The sequence below is a fragment of the Ictalurus furcatus genome, chromosome 25, assembly GCF_023375685.1.
Source record: "Ictalurus furcatus strain D&B chromosome 25, Billie_1.0, whole genome shotgun sequence".
In the NCBI taxonomy this organism is placed as follows: domain Eukaryota; kingdom Metazoa; phylum Chordata; class Actinopteri; order Siluriformes; family Ictaluridae; genus Ictalurus; species Ictalurus furcatus.
This window is the reverse complement of record NC_071279.1, coordinates 196,080-216,436: the sequence shown is the minus strand read 5'-3', so window position 1 is coordinate 216,436 and position 20,357 is coordinate 196,080. Positions and strand designations below refer to the sequence as shown.

Genomic DNA, 20,357 nt, shown 5'->3' with positions numbered 1-20,357 from the left:
AATGAGATAATCAGAGGTTATGTTAAGACAGCAGTGGAAAGAGCATTAAGTGAGGTATACATTTAATGTACAAAAAAATCCCACATTAAAAAAGTGCTCTTGCCCAAATATCCAGTTGCATTATTTACTTCCAGCTGAAATTGATGTGTCCAGGCCGGAGAGAAACAGGATGATCTGCTGTGCCGCCCTGTTTCCTGCTCGGGGATCAGGGATCAGGGAGGATGGGGATGTTACTGCTGATCTGTGTAATCAGTGTTTGTAAGGCCTGCAGTCTCGAGGTCACCCACTGTGGAGTGGATACAGCTGCAAGACCCTGCAGTGCCCTCAGAGCACTTTCTGCTGCCTGGAGGTAGCGCTCGTACTCGTCTTGTTCACAGGTCTCTTGGCGTGGCCGCTTGGCACACGGCTGCTGGAGAAAAGGAGTTGGAATTCAGCATGGTGTCTGTATCAGTGGCTAACAGTACAATGATCCAAAACACATCAAGGGTTCAGCTCCTTGTAGGAGTGTACTGGGCTTTTCAATGCCTCAGCCAAAAATATACAGCTAACAGCAAATTCCAAAGTGTGTGTGTGTGCTACTCCAAAGACTTTTCTTTAATATTATAAACTAAATAACCAGCTACAGGGTAGGTTACCTCAGTGTACATGCTTAAAAAGACTTTAGAATTCACCAATACTCAAATAAAAACCATAAATACTGAAATACTATACTTTTATATTAACTAAAGAAGTGACAGGTGTTCAACTTTTATTTTACATACATACACACGTGTGTGTGTAATTTTTATATATATATTATTTATATATATATATATTATATATATATATATATATATATATACATACATACATATACACACACACACACACACACACAGCAGTCCCTTCTGAAACTATTGGAACAGAAAAGCCATTGCATTTGTTTGTGCTGTACACCAAAGACATCTGGGTTTGAGATCAAAAGATGGATACGAGATGAGTTTAGGATTTCAGCTTTTTCCTGGTATTTGTAAGATGTGTTAAACAATCTACAATTTAGAACCTTTTGTGTCAGACCACAGACCACTTTTGTGCTTTCAGGTGAGCAAAATTATAGGAACAGATCAGTCTTGAAGTAAATTAAAGAACTCCTAATATTGGGTTGCATAGCTTGCAGTAACTGCATCAATCCTGTGACTCACTGACACCAAACTGCTGGTTTCTTCTTCTGTGAAGCTTCTCCAGGTTTTTTACTGCAGCTTCTTTCAGTAATTGATTGTTTCGGGGGGTTTCTACCTTCAGTCTCCTCTTCAGGAGGTGAGATGCTGATCAGTTGGGTGAAGGTCTGGTGATAGACTTGTCCAGTCTAAAACCTTCCACTTTTCCCCCTGATGAAGTCCTGTGTTGAGGTGGAAGTGTGTTTTGGATCGTTGTCTTGCTGCATGATGAAGTTCCTCCTGATTCATTTGGATGCATTTCTCTGAAAATTGTCAACAAAATGTTCCTGTAACCTTCTGAATTCATTCTGCTGCTACCATCATGAGTTCCATCATCATTAAAGATTAGTGAGAATGTTCCAGAAGCAGCCATGCAAGCCCAAGCCATGACGCTACCACCACCATGTTCCACACTTGAGCTTGTATGTTCTGGATCATCAGCAGATCCTTTCTTTCTCCACACTTTGGCCTTTCCATCACGTTGGTAGAGGTTCATCTTGGTTACAGAACTTTTGTGGATCATCTCTGTATTTCTTTGTGAATTCCAGTCTGGTTTTCTGATTCTTACTGATGATGAGTGGTCAGTCACCTGTTCCAATATTTTTGCTTGCCTACAAATTGGGTGGTCTGACACAAAATGTGCTGTCATTTAACAAACCTACATATATTAGGTAGGTGGTTTTAATGTTAAGGCTCACTGGTGTGTATTTATATATACAGTAATTTGAAAAAATAAGTACACCCCATGGATACTGTTAGCTTTTTTGACATTTGGATGAGCAAACATTTGATCCTCTTTGAAACAGTGCCTGTTAATGACATCAATATACTTGAACAAAAGCACAAGGGAAATTGGCTTTTTCAATCATTTATTCAACAGAAATATCAATAGAAATGTGATATTCTTCTGTGGTAAAAGTAAGTACACCCTTGGTCTCAGAAGCTAGTCTTGCCCCCTTTAGCAGAAATAACTTCTTCTAGGTGTTCTGTATAATTGTCCACCAGGCTTGCTGGAATTCTTGACCACTCTTCCATGCAATATTCTTTCAGTTGTAAGATGTTTGAGGGTTTTCTTGCATGTTCTGCACGTTTCACATCCCCCCACAACATCTCAATGGGATTCAAATGCGGGCTTTGACTCGATCGTTTCATAACCCTTCATTTCTTCTTCTTGAGACGTTCCTCGTGTGCTTAGGATCATTATCCTGTTGAAAGGTCCACTTTCAGTTCAACTTTCGGACATATGGCCTCACATTATATGTGATGCAAAATTCATAATTGAATCAATGAATGCAAGCTGTTCAGTCCCTGAGGCAGCGAAGCAACCCCAAACCATAACATTTCCACCACCGTGCTTCACAGTTGGTATGAGGTGTTTCTCCTGAAAAGCTGTCTTTGGTCTGCACCAAACATGTCTGCTGTTACTGTGACCAAACACCTCTATCTTTGATTCATCTGTCCAGCACATTATTCCAAAAGGTCTGGGCTTTGTCTATATGCTCATTGACAAACTGTAGTCCTGCAAAGGCTTTTTCCTGACACGCCTCCCACGCAGGTCAAATCTGTGCAATCTCTTTCTGATTGTAGAAGCATGCACTTTCACCCCAACAGCTGTGACTCACTAGCAGATCCTGTGATGAAATTTTGGGGTTCTTGGAGACTTCTTTGTGCATCAGATGGTCTGATCTTTTTAAATCCCGTACCAGACTCCTAGGCATCCACAACCTTTTTTTTTTTTTTTTTTTTTAACTGAAGGCCTTACAGAACTCTTTTAGATCTTGGCATGATGACATCTCAATGACAAAGGGAACAACAGGCACGAGGGTTAACCCTAACCCACCCAATCTTGAACACCTCATTCTAATTTTATGGATTTTTTTAAGGTGTGTACTTACAGTCTCCATGTGACTGATCTGTTTTTTGTTCATTTAAATTGTGAAAATGACCATTTTATGTGCATTTGATAGTGTATCAACTTTATTAATAGGCACTGTTTTAAAGAGGTCAAAAAAAGCCAACAATTTCCATGGGATGTACTTATTTGTACACATACACACATACACACACACACACACACACACACACACACACACACACACATTTTATATATAAATATTACATAACTGAGTGGCAAAAGTATGTGAAGCTCTTGGATTTTGAAGGTGAATTTAGAGTCCAGTGTTTTCAGTTAATTAGAGTTTTTTTTAAAGAACAGGGTCTGTTCTTCAGGGTCTATCAGAGTCTGATCTTCACAACACGTGTCTGTGGAAGTGTATCATGGTACGAACAAAGGAGATTTCTGAGGACCTCAGAGAAAGAGTTGTTGAAGGTGGAAAAGGTCACAAAACCATCTCTAAAGCGTTTGGACTCCACCAATCCACAGTCAGACAGATCGTGTACAAATGGAGGAAATAACTTCTAACCAACTAAAGTCCTCTCTCACATTGGCTGATGTTAATGTTCATGAGTCCACCATCAGGAGAACGCTGAACAACAACGGTGTGCATGGCAGGGTTACAAGGAGAAAGCCTCTGCTCTCCAAAAAGAACATTGCTGCCCTTCTGCAGTTTGTTAAAGATCACATGGACGAGCCAGAAGTGTAATGGAAAATGTTTTGCGGAAGGATGAGACCAAGATAGAACTTTTTGGTTTAATTGAGAAGTGTTATGTTTGGAGAAAGGAAAACACTGCATTCCAGCAGAAGAACCTTATCCCATCTGTGAAACATGGTGGTGGTAGTGTCAGGGTTTGGACCTGTTTTGCTGCATCTGGACCAGGACGACTCGCCATCACTGATGGAACAATGAGTTCTGAATTATACCAACAAACACTAAAGGAAAATATCAGAACATGAGTCCATGAACTGAATCTGAAGAGAAAGTGAGTCATGCAGCAAGACAACGATCCTAAACACACGAGTCGTTCTACCAAAGAACGCTTAAAGAAGAATAAAGTTGATGTTTTGGAACGTCCAAGTCAAAGTCCTGACCTTAATATAATAGAAATGTTGTGGAAGAACCTGAAGCGAGCAGTTCATGTGAGGAAACCCACCAACATCCCAGAGTTGAAGCTGTTCTGTACTGAGGAACGGGATAAAACTCCTCCGAGCCGATGTGCAGGACTGATCAACAGTTACCCCAAACGTTTATCTGCAGTTATTACTGCACAAGGAGTCACACCACATACTGAAAACACACTCACTCACAGATGTGTCATATTAGATCATTTTCCTCCATAAATAAATGACCAAGCATAATAATTTGTTCTCATTTGTATTGGGTTCTCTTTATCTACTTTTAGAACTTGTGTGAAAATCTGATGATCACATTTATGGAGAAATATAGAAAATTCTAAAGGGTTCACAAACTTTCAAGCATACATACATACACACACGTGTGTCACCTGAGCAACAGATGTTTGTTCAGGTGTCTTTTCCTTTCTCTCCAGTCCATCACTGTGTCTTTCCATCACAGCTGCCTCAGCCCTCAGCCTCTCCATATGGACCCCTGCAGCCTGCTGGGCTGTGACCATCTGCAGAAATAATCATGAACTGATCATCTACAGCACATACAGTCAACAAGTTCTCAAACGATAGCACGTCAGCAGCCACATCACGTCACATACTTTACTGAGGAACTTCACCACTTTGTTCTTGGTCTCCTCTGTGGTCAGACTTTGAGAGATGATTTCTTCATGACTGGTGGCCTTTAAACAGAAGGATGAAATGAGCCTTCAACCCAGAAGAAATACATTAAATATTTAAAAAGTGTTCCTAGAGAGTCTAACCTCAGCAAACGTGGCAAAGGCTTCCAGTGTGTGCTGATGGAGCAGCCAAGACTCCTGAATCAGCAGAGTGCTGAACAGACAGCTGAGTCGGGGCAGAACCTGAAACTATACACCACAGGGAAACACCGTGTCTGCACGGAAGCCGTGGATCGACAGAAACAATTGAGAATAAATACTTGCCTGATGAAACTGGCAAGAGGGAGCTCAATTTTTACAACAACGCATGGAAAAAAAAAATTGTTATTATTTATTAGTTTATAAAAGGACAAAGATCCTGTCCACAAACCTAGTATTACCTGAATTTCAGAAGGAACAAACACTTTCCCCATGGAGGCCAAATACTCCAAAGCAGCCAGCACCAAGTCGTCTTGGCACATCTGCAGATTCAGGCCAATGAGGCAGGAACATCCCTACAAACACCACGATACAACACTGGTGATCTACTGGACACCACATGTATGAAGGTACAGTGAAAAGAAAAGAAAGGAACAATGGGGAAGAACAAGTCAGAAGGGAATGATGAACTTGTTACCTGAACTATGGCCTGTGGTTCTACACTTTGAATCAACTTCCCTGAGATGGACAGAAGCAGCTTCAAGGTACACTGAAGAGAGGGGTGGGTCTGAACCTACACACGAGACCAAAGAGCTTAAAATGTTGGTGTGTCTGTTCTCTGTATTTTTGTTAGCTAGCTTGATTTACAGCATCAGAGAGGCACATGAGCCAACACAGCAGGAGATTACAGCTGAGCCGTCAAGGTCATGTTTATAATGCAAGCAGAAATCATATCCTTACAAATACTTAGGTGTCCCAAACCACATACTACCGTACTAACCAGTTAGTCAGTACACCACTGGTGGAATTACCAAATACGCATACTACTTGGTGATTTGGGACACAGCTTGCATTATCTCTGAATGTGTATCATGACTCGGCACTTGTAGCCCATGTTATGAAATCGACTCAGAAAGCAACTAGTAATTCCACTTGTAGAGTGTTTGCTCTTTAACCTGGGCAGCATCCATACGATTCCACAGCTGATGAATAATATTCACCGAAGAAGTCAAACACTCAGCCTGCACTGGATCTCCTCGGACCACCACCAGCAAACAACTCAGTGCCTTGTTCTGAACCAGGGAGAAAGAGCAGAGGAAATAGTAAGCACATTTTCTCTTTGATCATTAGGATGTAAGCAAAATTATAATCAGGTCTATAACGGAGTAGGAGTTAGGGTTAGCATGTTTAATATGCCACTCACAGATACGAAATATAAAAGATCATTTTCCTCAATAAATAAATGACCAAGTTTAATATTTTGGTCTCATTGGTTTAACTGGGTTCTCTTTGTCAACTTTTAGGACGCGTGTGAAAATCTGATGATGTTTTAGGTCATATTTATGCAGAAATATTGAAAATTCGAAAGGGTTCACAAACTTTCAAGCGTCACTGTACATAAATGAGTCATCCATCACCAATAAAGAGGTGGAGGAAAAGAGCATGTAGGATTATTTTATGGATAAGAGTTCTATTGTACATAAGTGGTTAAAATAAATAGAACAGCCCTGATATTCTCATGGTCACAGACTTATAAAAACAAACAGAGTCCTAAACACTTTCGTATTTCTATTTTATCACTTTATCAAAGTTTGTTCAGGGTCAGTTCTGGATACTGAACACAATACTGTAGCCTTGTGCATGACCTGTGCCAGGGGTTTCGGTGTGATAAACTGTTGACTGATACCCTGTTTAATGTCATTGCCTCCCCCTGACACACACACACACACACACACACATACGAGAAAGTCTTGTTAAGTAATGCCCTCACCAGTGTGGGTATGTTCCCTAGCCTGTAGTCTGCGCCATGCCAAGCATCAATAGCAACTTGGACGCTGTTCAATACTTCTCTCTCCACATGAGCACGCACATCCGAGCACAGACTACTGAGTAAAACAAGACTCCACACACACAAGTTCTCATCCTTAGACGGCAAGAAGCATTCAACAAACTCCAACTAAGAGAAAAACACACACACACACACACACACACACACACACACACACACACACACACACACACAGGGATATTGGAAACAATAACAACGTCATGTGGAACTCATTGGAGTCCTTGGAACACAAACGCTTGCACTAACTATTAGCAGCAACTCTGTGTGTGTGTGTGTGTGTTTTTTTGTGTGTGTCTGACCTGGTGGTGTGGAGTCATAAGAAAGAGCAGGCGTCTTAGCAGCAAACCCAAATGAGTCAGCTGATAGTTGGCACCCGGGCAGGACTTTATCTAGAAATACAACAGAAAGACAGAATGGGTGACTAACGTTATGAGTAAATGTTACAGTTGCTAAGAGACAAGCAAGGTACAAAATCAAACTATCTCAAATCAAATCTGGTACTTGCTACATGAAATATTTGCTATTAAATCTTAGAATCGAAAGTGTACTTTCTTTTTCCCAAGACTGTGTTTTTATTTATTGGCACCTAAATAAATAACTATTGTGTGGTCTTTGGTGATTGATGTGGGTTGAGGTCTGGACTTTGACTTGGTCATTCCAACACCTTGATTTTTCTTGTTCTTTAACCATTTAGATGTTGATTTGTTGGTGTACATGGAAACACTGTCCTGTTGCACGACCCAATTTCAGCCCAGCTTAAGCTGCTGGACAGATGTCCTCACACTTGTCTCAAGAATATTCTGGTATAAAGTGGAGTTCATCGTTGTCTCAATGACTGCAAGTTTCCCAGATCATCACGCTGCTGCCGCCACCGTGCTTCACTGTTGGTATGAGGGGTTTGTGGTGATATGCTGTGTTTGGTTTTCTCCAAACATGGTGCTGTGCATGATGATCAAACATCTCCACCTTGGTCTCATCAGTCCAAAGAATAGTGTTCCTGAACTTTTGTGGTTTGTTCACATGCAACGTTTCAAACCCAAGTCATGCTGCCTTATTCTTATTTCATATTTGGGGTTTTCTTTCTATCTCTGAGTATTAAACGGTCTGACCTTGGACTGAATTTACTGGGATCACCCACTCCACTCCTGGGACAATTTTTCAAGACAACCGTCTCTATTTATAAACAATCCTGCTCAGTGTAGAACGGTGAATTTCAAACTGTTTGGAGATGTCCTTATGACCCTTCTCAGATTGATGAGCAGCAACAGTTGCTTCTGAGCTCATGTCTGATGTCCTTTCTTCTTGGCATGATGTAGACACACACCTGAGTGTTCCAGATCACCAAAGTGCCAAAAGTTCTGCTTTTATTGATGTAGTCGTACTTCTTTATCATTAACTAATCTTCAGCATTTCATAAGTAACTTAGCTTTAATTTAGGTAGACGTACCTGTGTCAAAGTCAACAATTAAGAGAAGTCCCTTACAGTGGAATGATGTACTTGTGAAAATGTATTTGCCCCTGTAGTTACTAATTCCCTAAATCTGAGTCTGCATTGATAATTGGGTTCAGCTGGACTAGACACAACCAGTCCTGATTACTGCAAACCCTGTTCAATCACATCTACACTTAAATAGAACTTTCTCATCAGTATAGAGTTGGTTAAAAGATCTTACCCAGTAACACACTTCGCCAAAGCTGAAAGAGATTCCAGAAATGATGAGGAAGAAGGTGACTGAAGTACATCAGTCTGGGAAGGGTTACAAAGCTATTTCAAAGACTCTGGGACTCCAAAGAACTACAGTGAGAGCCGTTATCTCCAAATGGAAAAACTCGGCACAGTAGTGAACCTTCCCAGAAGTGTCCGACCTTCCAAAATTCCTCCAAGAGCACAGCGACGACTCATCCAGGAAGTCACAAAAGAGCCAAGGACAACATCAAAGGACCTACAGGCCTCTCTTACATCAATAAAGGTCACTGTTCATGACTCCACTATCAGAAAGACACTGGGGGAAAACGGCTCCATGAAAGAGTGGTGAAGTGAAAACCACTGCTAACCCAGAAGAACATTAAGACTCGACTGAATTTCACCAAAACACACCTTGATGATCCTCAAACCTTTTGGGAGAATGTTCTGTGAACTGATGAGGTGAAAGTGGAACTGTTTGGAAGACATCTGGAGTAAACCAAACACCGAATTACACAAAAAGATCATCATACCTACGGTCAAGCATGGTGGAGGCAGTGTGATGGTGTGGGGATGCTCTGCTGCTTCAGGGTCTGGGCAACTTGCAGTAATTGAGGAAACATGAATTCTGCTCTCTAGCAGAAAATCCTAAAGGAGAATGTCCGGTCTTCAGTCCGTAAGTTGAAACTCGAGCGTGACTGGATTACGCAGCAAGACAATGATCCAAAGTGTACGAGTAAATCCTAGTCCTAGAAAAACGTGAAAGACTGATATCCAGCTATAAGAAGCACTTGGTTGGAGTTATTGCTGCTAAAGGTGGCACAACCAGATTTTAAATTTAAGTGGGCAATTAGTTTTTAACATTGATGATAGATGTTGGATCACTTTTTGTTTGTTTGTTTTTTTCCAATGAAAAAATAAAACTAAAGCTATACACAAAAACAGCTGAAATCCAGAGGGCGGCAAATACTGTTTCACAGCTCTGTATATATGCACAGTATATACAGTCAGTCACCTGACCTGAATCCAGCTGAGCTGCATGTCACTTGCTGAAGACAAATACGCCCCAAGGACAAGCAAGAAGTGAAGACAGTTGCAGTAAAGTCCTGGCAGAGCATCACCAGGGAATAAACCCAGTATCTGGTGATGTCTATGGGCTCTACACTTCAGACAGTCACTGACTGCAGATTTGTACAGTTTCATCTATGATTGCTATAATAATAATAATAACTGTACATTCCTGTACATACTGTGGCAAAACATAATTTAAAAAAAAAAAGATAGGTTGTTGAGTTTAATGGGGCATAAAACACACCTGGGAGTTTCGATAAAGCATCCAGGCCAAGCACTACAGGTAAGAGTAGCATGATTCTACAGACAGGTGTCCAATTCCCAAAACAGGTTTGACACCAATTGTCACCTCTGCTGGGGTGTTGGTGAAACGGAGAGCTTAATCCTATCACTCCCAGGAGAGACTTCCAAAATCAGTTGAGAGCAAAGAAAGAAAGGTCACATTCAACTACCTGCACTCACCAGGTGAGCTGTGAGGAGAACGTGGTGCAAACATAACTCGGCCGTACCGTATCTACACACACACACAAAGAGGAAGAAAAACAAAGTTAGAGAATCACTCAACACACATTAAACTATACTACTTTTGAGAACTTGAAATGCTTTGTAATTTACTGCTTGAAGTTTAACATGTCCACCGTGATTACGACATGAATTCCCATTCCATGAACACGACGCCATGTTCTTACACTATATAATTACTTAAATCGGTCAACAGTCAAATATGTGTGTATATATATATATATATATATATGTAATTGTATTTTACACTGGCTTTGCTGCTGATCAATAATCACAACCGATTGAGCAAAGACTTTTAGGCAAAACCCCCCCACCCCAAAAGCATGTTGTTTTCATTTTATGTAGTTTTCTCTCGAATAACATATGCGATACACTGAGAGTTTGTGTAGCTGACTCAATGTGAGCTATGGAAACTTTGCAGTCACTGCTGGGTGTGTGCACACACTCACCGTGCCAGGAAGCACCAGACGTCAGTGGCTAATACGGCCGTCTGGGTGTCTGACTGGAGCACAGCGCCTAACAGTGACCGCTCCTAATCACGACAGAGAGAGGAAACATCACTACCTGCACAGATTCAATGTACATCCATTCATTTCTGTGCACAGAGTAGAGTAGCTATGGTTCATAGCTTGGGGGCCCTACATTATATCCAGGTGTGTCTAATCTAGGTTAGTGAGTATCCACAGCAGGAAAAGGCATCAGAAGGACTGACAAAGGAGAACTTGATCCAGACTTGCAGGGTGTAAGGTGTTCGCAGCACATGAACCTTTTCAACACCCCTGGACACCAGGAGCAGGTAGGACCTGCAGCGCAGTACTGTACTAACCAGCCTGGGGAAGTGTCGAGCCGGCAGTGCTGCCACGCAGCCACACAGATGTACACACACATGCTGGTGCAGGCTCACTGTTCCCTGAGCCTGGCCACGAATCATCACCCCAGGCAACCGTACAGGAACAGTCCGCTCCACCAGGCACTGACGGAAACACAGAAAAACTGCCTCAAAGATTGACAGCCTGAAGAGTGGAAGGAACAGTAAAGGGGGAAAAAAGGAAACAAGAACAATTCATGTTAGCTGGACTACTTTTTTATACCCATGTCAATGTGAACTGATTTTATCGTAGTTATACTTTCTCTCTTAGATTTACTATGCAAGTGATTTTTGTGTTAAAAAGGTTCAATTGTGAATGCGCCCGTTGGTTTATGTGAAATAAATGCATCAAGTAGCACTACTGCTAACGTTTCTGAAAAGGTCCAAAATTACCGTATAAATAACATCCGAAAGCAGATTATTAAAATCTAACATCTTGCTTGTATTTTCTCATTTGTAAGTCGCTTTGGATAAAAGCATCTGCTAAATGAATATAAATGTAAACACACAGAAGTCTCTGAACAAACAGGAAATGTTAATAGCACACCTGTGCGTTTCCTCCGAGAACTGACTGCCATCGTACCAGAGACACAGCGTCTCACCTGTCTGGGTGCAGAGCTTCCCCAACACGTTCACCAGCAGCAGACACTGCGCCAGGGCCAGATCCGAACTGTACTCTAAACACGCAGAGAGACAACACACCTTTTCCAAACACCAAATACGGTCAGATATTTAAAAAAAAAAAAAGTCAAATCTACAGCCACAAACCCATTCTTCAACAACACAATGAGCAGAATTAACTCTAACACAATATAATTTATAACATGTAGCTACAGGAGCACTGAAGCCTAATTATCTTTACCACAAAATTTGGTAATAATACAATATGGCAGAGATTATTACTAGCACATTGTCCTAGTAAAAAAGCACAGGACACATAATTAGCAAACTGTAATGGCTGAGCAGAGGACTTTAAAACTCTCACACACAAGCACAATATCTCTCACACACTGAGCCTTGTCAGACAAGGACACACACAGCCTTTGTGTGTGTGTGTGTGTGTGTGTGTGTGTGTGTGCATATATATATATAACATTATATTAACGACCTTGTCTCTCCACAAGCTATTCACAAATGGCATTCCACTGGCATTCTCCTTTTCCTGATCCCATTCAAATGACACCAAATAAATCATCTAACTCATAATAACTCTAGCTGGACTGCATGGCCCATGGGTGTCTAGAAGGACAATGTTGAGGTAAGTGCTGAGAGAAGACTGCTGTGGCCTTACTCTGGGCCGGGGTCAGAACACACTCAACAAAAGACCTCGTGGATAAAAGCTGTGTCAGCATAGCATCCATAGGGACCAAAACAACACCGCTCAGCTCTTCAAGCAGGGCAACAGGCGCAGACGGGGCTAAGGCACAAGGAGGAAATTTACTGGAGAGGGACAAGAGACGCAGACACAAAAAGAGAGAGAGAGAGAGAGAGAGAGAGAGCGCGTGTTAATACTCAAAATGAATACAACAAAAAGTGGACTGAACAGTAGGGCTGGGTATTGCGACCAATTTGGCGATTGGATAACGATGAGTTATCAATATTTCATTGTAGGGATGTCGCGATACCAAAAAATCTAGTAGTCGTTAACGATACCACCAAAAGTACATGATACTCAATACCACGGTGTGGTATAAATTTAAAAAAATAAAATTTCAAAATAAAATTAAAAACTCCTGGAGGACATGCTCCTCTGGCTAATACTGGCAAAAAGAGAGGGGGGGGATTTTAGTTATCAAACACTGTCCTACAATGACTAATAAAACAAAAGTGCGAATAACAAGTGCTAAGGTGCACTCCTAAACACACGCACGAATGCACGCACACACACCTTATACTCTGAATGCAAGCATTAGTTTAAATTCACGGATAAGGTGGCAGGCCAAAAAGATTTATTAAAAGCATGAACGTGTGAATAATTATTTGTGACATTAGGCTACATTTAGCTGACAGGACACGGGCTGAATGGCTATGCATGGTGGCCCATTAGGAGGTAGTTTATAACACTGCAATGCGTTAGCTATCGCAAACATTACATGGAGCATAACATTAGCTGGTTTCACGGCTACAATGCCAGCTGTCTCAAACATAATATAGAGCCGTCTTTCAGATGCTTCGCCAAATTCCAGGCGTTTCCTCGCTTTGTTTGAAATGAACGATACCATAGGTTGCACACCGGCAACTGATGCTAACTTTCCTCTCAACGAATCTGGGCAGAGCTAAAATTGTTGCCATCTTCTGTAGTCCCCCCCCCCCCCATGTGCTTGTAGGCGTTCTTCTTCTTCACCACTCATGGACCGACTAAAACATTTAGGCGTATTTGCTGCCCCCTTCAGTTCCGGAAGAATTGCAACCCCGGTACCTTCATTACCAACGATACCTATGCTACTGCAGAAAAACAAGTACCGTCACGTTTTAAGAATGTTGGTACCGAATTATTGGTTCTTGTGACATCCCTATTTCATTGAAAATGTTAGTTTTGCAGACATGGAATCCATATTTGAATATAAATGCTGGTAGGTGAAACCCTCCTACTTTAGCTCTATTACTGAAACACACATTTACATTAACAATAGGGCCTGCATGGTTACGTTGTATGGGCTCTATTATTAATGTAAATTAACAGTGTTAATGCTACTTTTTGTTTAAGTAACAAAACACTGGAACGAAAAATCAGAAATATGTGCATACAGTGCACACAAGGTAAGCACAAACTGCACCATGCACATTACTGTAAACAAATCAATAAGAACACTGTAAATGTGCAATAGTGAAATTCATTAACAACATTAATGACCTCATCTTTACCATCAACTGGTGACACTGACCTTCCGCCATAATCCTGTCTTTTTTTGTTTTAAAATGAAGCAACTCGAAAGATGGCGCCATCTTCAGGACGAGAGGCAAAGTACAGAGAATATTCCTCTCAAGTAAAGCGTGTATGCGCATTTAGAATCGTAAACTTCGTAAAATTGAAGAAGGATTAAAATTGGACAATCTATATTTTTTACCCGGCCCTACTGAACAGTATTACATGGTAAATGGCCTGTCTAGTGTTACTCAATAATACTGAGATTACCTGAGGACTTGAAGGTAGAGCTGGTGAAAACAACTGCAGAACTTTGAAAGGAACGGATTAAATTCCTGTCAAAATAAAACAAACTATAAAACTATCACTATTACCAATTTCGAGTTACTTATAATAAATTTAAATAAATAAATAAATTATATGATACAGTGCCTGTCAGACGGTACCTTTATGTAATGGACCAGTGTGTTGGCAAAAAACCTGCACATCTTTGTGGTTTTCTGGAAAACTTTGTATTCAGGGCACTGCTTTATTTCCTTTCAAAGAGATAAAAATAAATAAATAAATAAATTGAAATAAATAAATAATAAACATGAGGGTTAGTTCCCAACACAATATGTCCCCTATCCATCACACTACTACACTCCCTCACAGTGAAACCCATGCAAACACTAAGTATGACTGAAATAGAAATAAAAACATATTAGGTACTTCCCATGCAAACAAACAAACAAAACAAACAAACAAAAATATATATATATATATATATATATATACACACGTTCTGTACCTTCAGAGCCGACTGCTGCATCTGCTCAGCCATCTCCAGAGAGTTCCGCACTGAGGCCACCAGGTCCTCACACAAATAAGTAATGAGGTCACTGTGCCGTAAGCGCTCCTCCACCAGAGACTGGTACTTCACACTCTGCCTAGGAACAAACAGGTAAATGAATTCTTCACCAATTTAGAAGACGTAAATTCCAAATTAAACTGATCGTAGTTTATCATCATAGCTGTTGTGGGCAAAGCACCAAGTACCTGGAGTTACTGGTGTAAAACCAAAGCCAAAATATACAGTGCTGTGAAAAAGTATTTACAAAAAAAGATTTCTTCTGTGTTTGTGTATATCTCATACCAAATAGTTTCAGAAATGAAAACTAAATCTGAGATAAAACAGAGGCAGTCTGAAAAACACACAATACAGCTTTTAAATGATAATGTTATTTACTGAAGCAAAAAAGTTCTCCAATGCCAACTGGTCCTGTGGGAAAATGTATTTGTACTTGTCTGTAGTTACTAATTCCCCAAATCTATGAAAGTGCATTGATAATGGGGTTCAGCTGGACTAGACACAACCAGGCCTGATTACTGCAAACCCTGTTCAATCACATCTACACTTAAATAGAACTTTCTCAACAGCATGGAGATGGTTAAAAGATTTACTTGGTTGGTTAAAAGTGACTACTCATCCAGGGAGTCACAAAAGAGCCAAGGAGAACATTGAAGGACCTACAGGCCTCTCTTGCATCAATAAATATGTTGTTATCTAATGAAAATTTGCAACTCCAAAAATACAATTTTTCAGCAAACCTCTTTTTCATGTGGAGCATGTTCCGTATGTTTGGAATTTAGACATATTTCATCTTAAAAATCAATTTAAGAGCGTTCTGGGGTCAGCAGTTTTGTCAGCATGTCGAGATGGTTCTCAAGTCCATGGAGCAAAGTGGTGGACTGTCTGCGTGGCCCTCAGGACTGGTAACAGGAAGCAATGCTGTAGAGGCACGGCCCTCGTGGAAAAGTGGTGAAAATCAGGCAGGACTGCAATGTGTGTGCACGGTCGTTGTTTCCTCTCTTTCAGATAGTTTAGGAACGCTACACTGATCAGCATTAGAGCTGCAACAAACCACCATCTCAGGATTATTTCCTATTCCAACAACCTCTGCCATATTCTACTCATACGCATTTTCAATGGAGTCCGTCCAGTTTTATACGTTTTCCTTATCAGGCAATAACAACAGAAAGAACAAAATTAGTAGTAGTAATAGTAATTCGGGTAAAGTTTACTCACTTGATGATGAATTTCCAGGTGTTAGCATGGAGGGCAATATCAAGATTGGATATGACTGAACATATGTCCAGCAAACTGTGGATCACTGCACAAGAAAACAAAAACTTTACTGTCTTCCTATAATAAATATGTGAATCAAAGTCAGGAGGTCCAGACTTACATTCCTGAAGAATATCCTGAAGAAAATCTGGGAGTAAGAGCTTAAAAAGGGAAGCAAACCTGTGACTATATCAGATATTTCTTCTTCAGAGGCACTGTTCTCCAGGCTGATCTTATCCAGCAGCTCCATCAGGCACTTCTGGAGGGAGTAGGCTTCTCTGAACAGACCCTGTAGAAGGTCCCCCACTAGTGACAGTCTCCCGCTGTATACAACCTCACTATCCTGAAAACCAAACCGAAATCAATTGTAGATAATCACACGGTACTCCCCCCCCCAGCAGGTGTCCGCAACGTTCCAGGTAAGAGTTTCCATGGAGGTGGAAAACTCTTCGTTGGGTTCGACTCTGAACAAGATTGTTTGACTAACGCTGCAATTCGACTAGAGGTCATAACTTGTCATCCCTGACCTCAAAGAAACACTCCCACAACTCAGAATTCCTACTTGGGGTGGTCTCCTGAACTCCAAGTTCTTCAGAGTTCAGCAAGTGACCTCAAACCAACATGGCCACTCACCTTTTACCTTTAAATGAGCTATGCTGTACACACAAACATTTGCTTTAGATCAGTCAACATACAGACATATTCGCTGACCAAAGCGAGAGATCTGAGCACGTTGTACCTTGCAGTGCTGGAAGGTGTCCTTTAAGATGTGGAGGACACAAGAGGGCAGAGAGCGGATGGAGTCCAGGGAGATGGTCTCATCAAGAGTGCACACGTGGCGCACACACGCAGACAGAGCTTCCAGTGTCTTCACCATCATCTATATACATAAACCAAGCATATTAATTAGTATACATTACCTGCAGGTGGAGTGAGTAAGACATATATATTCAACACACACACACTAGAAAAGGCAATACATACTATTATACAAATTAGTTTATTATTCAATGCATGAGGAATAAAGGATATAGGATTTAGGACAGTGAAACATGTGCTAAGGGCAGGTTCAACATGCCCAGACAATCCCAACCATGCTATCTAACATACGTTACAAATCCTCGCAATACTGAACACCGATTGTGAGCTTCTCTAACAAATGTTATTGAGAGAACCTGCAGAATATCCCTGAGGAATACATGGAGCTCAGTGTTCTGGCTGGATAGGTCTCCAATTTGCTTGGCAATCTCTTCCAAAAGGCCAGCAAACATCACCACCACCTGCACAGAAAGATAAAAACAGATGTCCTTCATCATGTGAGAGAACACACACAATCTGGTGTGTACAGTGAGAGACCTCACCTTAGGTAGGAGTTTAGAGAAACATTCTTCCTCAAGTTCTGACAGAGGGAGATGAGGAAGGAACATGTCTACAATAATCTGCAGAACATCTGTAAATATAAAACCACCAATGCACATCATAATCATAGGAGTATTACATTACATTATAAAGGCTAATAGCCATCATCGCTGATTCATCACAAGGTACACCACCCCTGGATAAAATACTTACTGATGTGTTCACTCCAGCTATTAGTGTTCTGATGAAAGGAGTATGACAGTCAAGGAAGTTAAAGTCAGGTGTCTTCTTAAACAAACTGTGTGTAAAGTGGTGGGATAATAAATCTGCGGTTTGCGAACGGACCACGACAGATAGGTATGGGGTCTAAGGCTTAAATGATTAATTTTTAAATGTCATTTAATTGTTGAGAATTTGTGCAACGAATTTGTGAGAATTTGTGTTTTGCTGTCCGCCATTTTTGACTCCCTACACAAACTCCACATGTCTGTGTGAAGACCAGACTGAGCAGGGGAGAAAACACAATTCAACACTCTGAAAGTTATTCTGAGTCAGCGCCCCGAGACTCGGATATTATCTGAAGAAAGGCAGAGGTTACGGAAGGCTGCCGTTAATCATCGTTAGGGTTTAAATGCCATCTCAGGTATTACAGGGGTGCTTGAAACTTTGTGAACCCTTTAGAATTTTCTACTTTTCTGCATAAATATGACCTAAAACATCATCAGAGTTTCACACAAGTCCTCAAAGTAGATAAAGACAATTATACTTGGTCATTTATTTATGGAGGAAAATGATCTAATATGACACATCTGTGAGTGAGTGTGTTTTCAGTATGTGGTGTGACTCCTTGTGCAGTAATAACTGCAGATAAACGTTTGGGGTAACTGTTGATCAGTCCTGCACATCGGCTCGGAGGAGTTTTATCCCGTTCCTCAGTACAGAACAGCTTCAACTCTGGGATGTTGGTGGGTTTCCTCACATGAACTGCTTGATTCAGGTTCTTCCACAACATTTCTACTGGATTAAGGTCAGGACTTTGACTTGGACGTTCCAAAACATCACCTTTATTCTTCTTTAACCGTTCTTTGGTAGAACGACTCGTGTGTTTAGGATCGTTGTCTTGCTGCATGACCCACTTTCTCTTCAGATTCAGTTCATGGACTCATGTTCTGATATTTTCCTTTAGTGTTTGTTGGTATAATTCAGAACTCATTGTTCCATCAGTGATGGCGAGTCGTCCTGGTCCAGATGCAGCAAAACAGGTCCAAACCCTGACACTACCACCACCATGTTTCACAGATGGGATAAGGTTCTTCTGCTGGAATGCAGTGTTTTCCTTTCTCCAAACATAACACTTCTCAATTAAACCAAAAAGTTCTATCTTGGTCTCATCCTTCCGCAAAACATTTTCCATTACACTTCTGTCTCGTCCATGTGATCTTTAACAAACTGCAGAAGGGCAGCAATGTTCTTTTTGGAGAGCAGTAGCTTTCTCCTTGTAACCCTGCCGTGCACACCGTTGTTGTTCAATGATGGTGGACTCATGAACATTAACATTATCCAACTGAAGAGAGGTCTTTAGTTGCCTAGAAGTAACCCTGGCTTCCTTTATGACCTCGCAGACTATTACACGTCTTGCTCTTGGAGTGATCTTTGTTGGTCTCCACTCCTGGGGAGGGGAAATATGCTCTTAAATTTCCTCCATTTGTACACAATCTGTCTGACTGTGGATTGGTGGAGTCCAAACTCTTTAGAGATGGTTTTGTGACCTTTTCCACCATGATGAGCTTCAACAACTCTTTTTAAGCACCACTGTATAATAGGTGATTTATGATGAACAGTTTACTTTATGATGCAGTGTGTTGACTGTACTGTCTGATGCGCATTTATTGTATCGTTAAGGCCCATAGTAAGGTTGTATATGTGCCCGAGATCTGATTATGATTATGAAATGTTATAAATCGGTGGTAAAGGATATGACCAGTTTGGGCAGGACCACTCTCAGTTGTTGTTGACATGTCTCCGGGCTCCACTGAACCACCTCCTCCAAAAGTGTAGCTTGAGACATCGCCTAAGCCCGTAAAGATGTGTGTGCTGAGAGAAATCACTGCATTCAGCCAGAAGAAAGTGGAGTTAGTGTGTATAACAGACCTGCTAACAACAGCACAGCTAGCTAACAGCTAGCTAACAGCTAGCTAACAACTGCACAGCTAGCTAACAACTAGCTAACAACTGCACAGCTAGCTAACAACTAGCTAACAACTAGCTAACAACTGCACAGCTAGCTAACAACTAGCTAACAACTGCACAGCTAGCTAACAGCTAGCTAACAACTGCACAGCTAGCTAACAACTAGCTAACAACTGCACAGCTAGCTAACAACTAGCTAACAACTAGCTAACAACTGCACAGCTAGCTAACAACTAGCTAACAACTGCACAGCTAGCTAACAACTAGCTAACAACTAGCTGATAGCTAGCTAACAAGACACATTCAACTGAGTCTATAAACTCACAAGCGGGGAAAAAAACCTTATACTTACCATTAAAACATAACAGGAACGGACAAAATAATATTTGCACAAAAATCCGTAAAAAGAAATAAAAATAAAAACTGTAAACATTTAAAATACTCGCCTTTGCGTTTTAAATGAGCCGCTTCTTTCCTCAGCATTATGGACGAGCCCATTCAGCTGTAACGCGGGGGGGGGGGGGGGGGGGGGGCGTGATATTTGGTGGACGTTGTTCAAATGTAAAGCGCATGTGTGGTAGAATATTCTATGACATTCTACAAAGCAGCACTTTAACGCTCATTTAAGGCAAGGTACGGCTTTAAATAAATAAATAAATAAATAGCGCGCTCGTGTGCAATGACATCAGTAGCGCGCGCGACTGAAATTGGTCAGAACGTTTTAAGTTATAAAAGTCTGGCGCGTGCGCGAGACAGATGAACGCATTCAGTGTCGTTAATGAGCACACTTTCAAAAAGGCTTTCT

At 41.1% G+C, this 20,357-nt stretch overlaps 1 protein-coding gene across 4 annotated transcripts; it reads right to left on the bottom strand.

Annotated features, from left to right (window-relative positions):
- Positions 1-97: 97 nt before the first annotated feature.
- On the bottom strand, positions 98-20,079 carry firrm (FIGNL1 interacting regulator of recombination and mitosis). 4 transcript variants are annotated; one of them, XM_053613638.1, is made up of 25 exons: positions 19,999-20,079; positions 19,342-19,469; positions 17,576-17,616; positions 17,365-17,453; positions 17,179-17,283; positions 16,743-16,883; positions 16,184-16,346; positions 15,965-16,049; positions 14,687-14,825; positions 14,343-14,432; positions 14,167-14,231; positions 12,322-12,470; positions 11,578-11,707; positions 10,989-11,175; positions 10,612-10,694; positions 10,103-10,154; positions 7,185-7,274; positions 6,808-6,993; positions 5,993-6,109; positions 5,515-5,610; positions 5,279-5,392; positions 4,983-5,087; positions 4,821-4,901; positions 4,599-4,727; positions 98-409 (listed from the first exon to the last, which is right to left on the bottom strand). In XM_053613638.1, exons 2-25 carry the CDS (start codon positions 19,428-19,430, stop codon positions 206-208), a joined length of 2,730 nt encoding a protein of 909 aa, XP_053469613.1. In that variant the 5' UTR covers positions 19,431-19,469; positions 19,999-20,079; the 3' UTR covers positions 98-205. The 4 variants fall into 4 exon arrangements, with proteins under 4 accessions (XP_053469613.1, XP_053469612.1, XP_053469614.1 ...); XM_053613637.1 differs by having other exon boundaries at positions 19,905-20,051; XM_053613639.1 differs by having other exon boundaries at positions 98-406; positions 19,905-20,051.
- Positions 20,080-20,357: the final 278 nt, after the last annotated feature.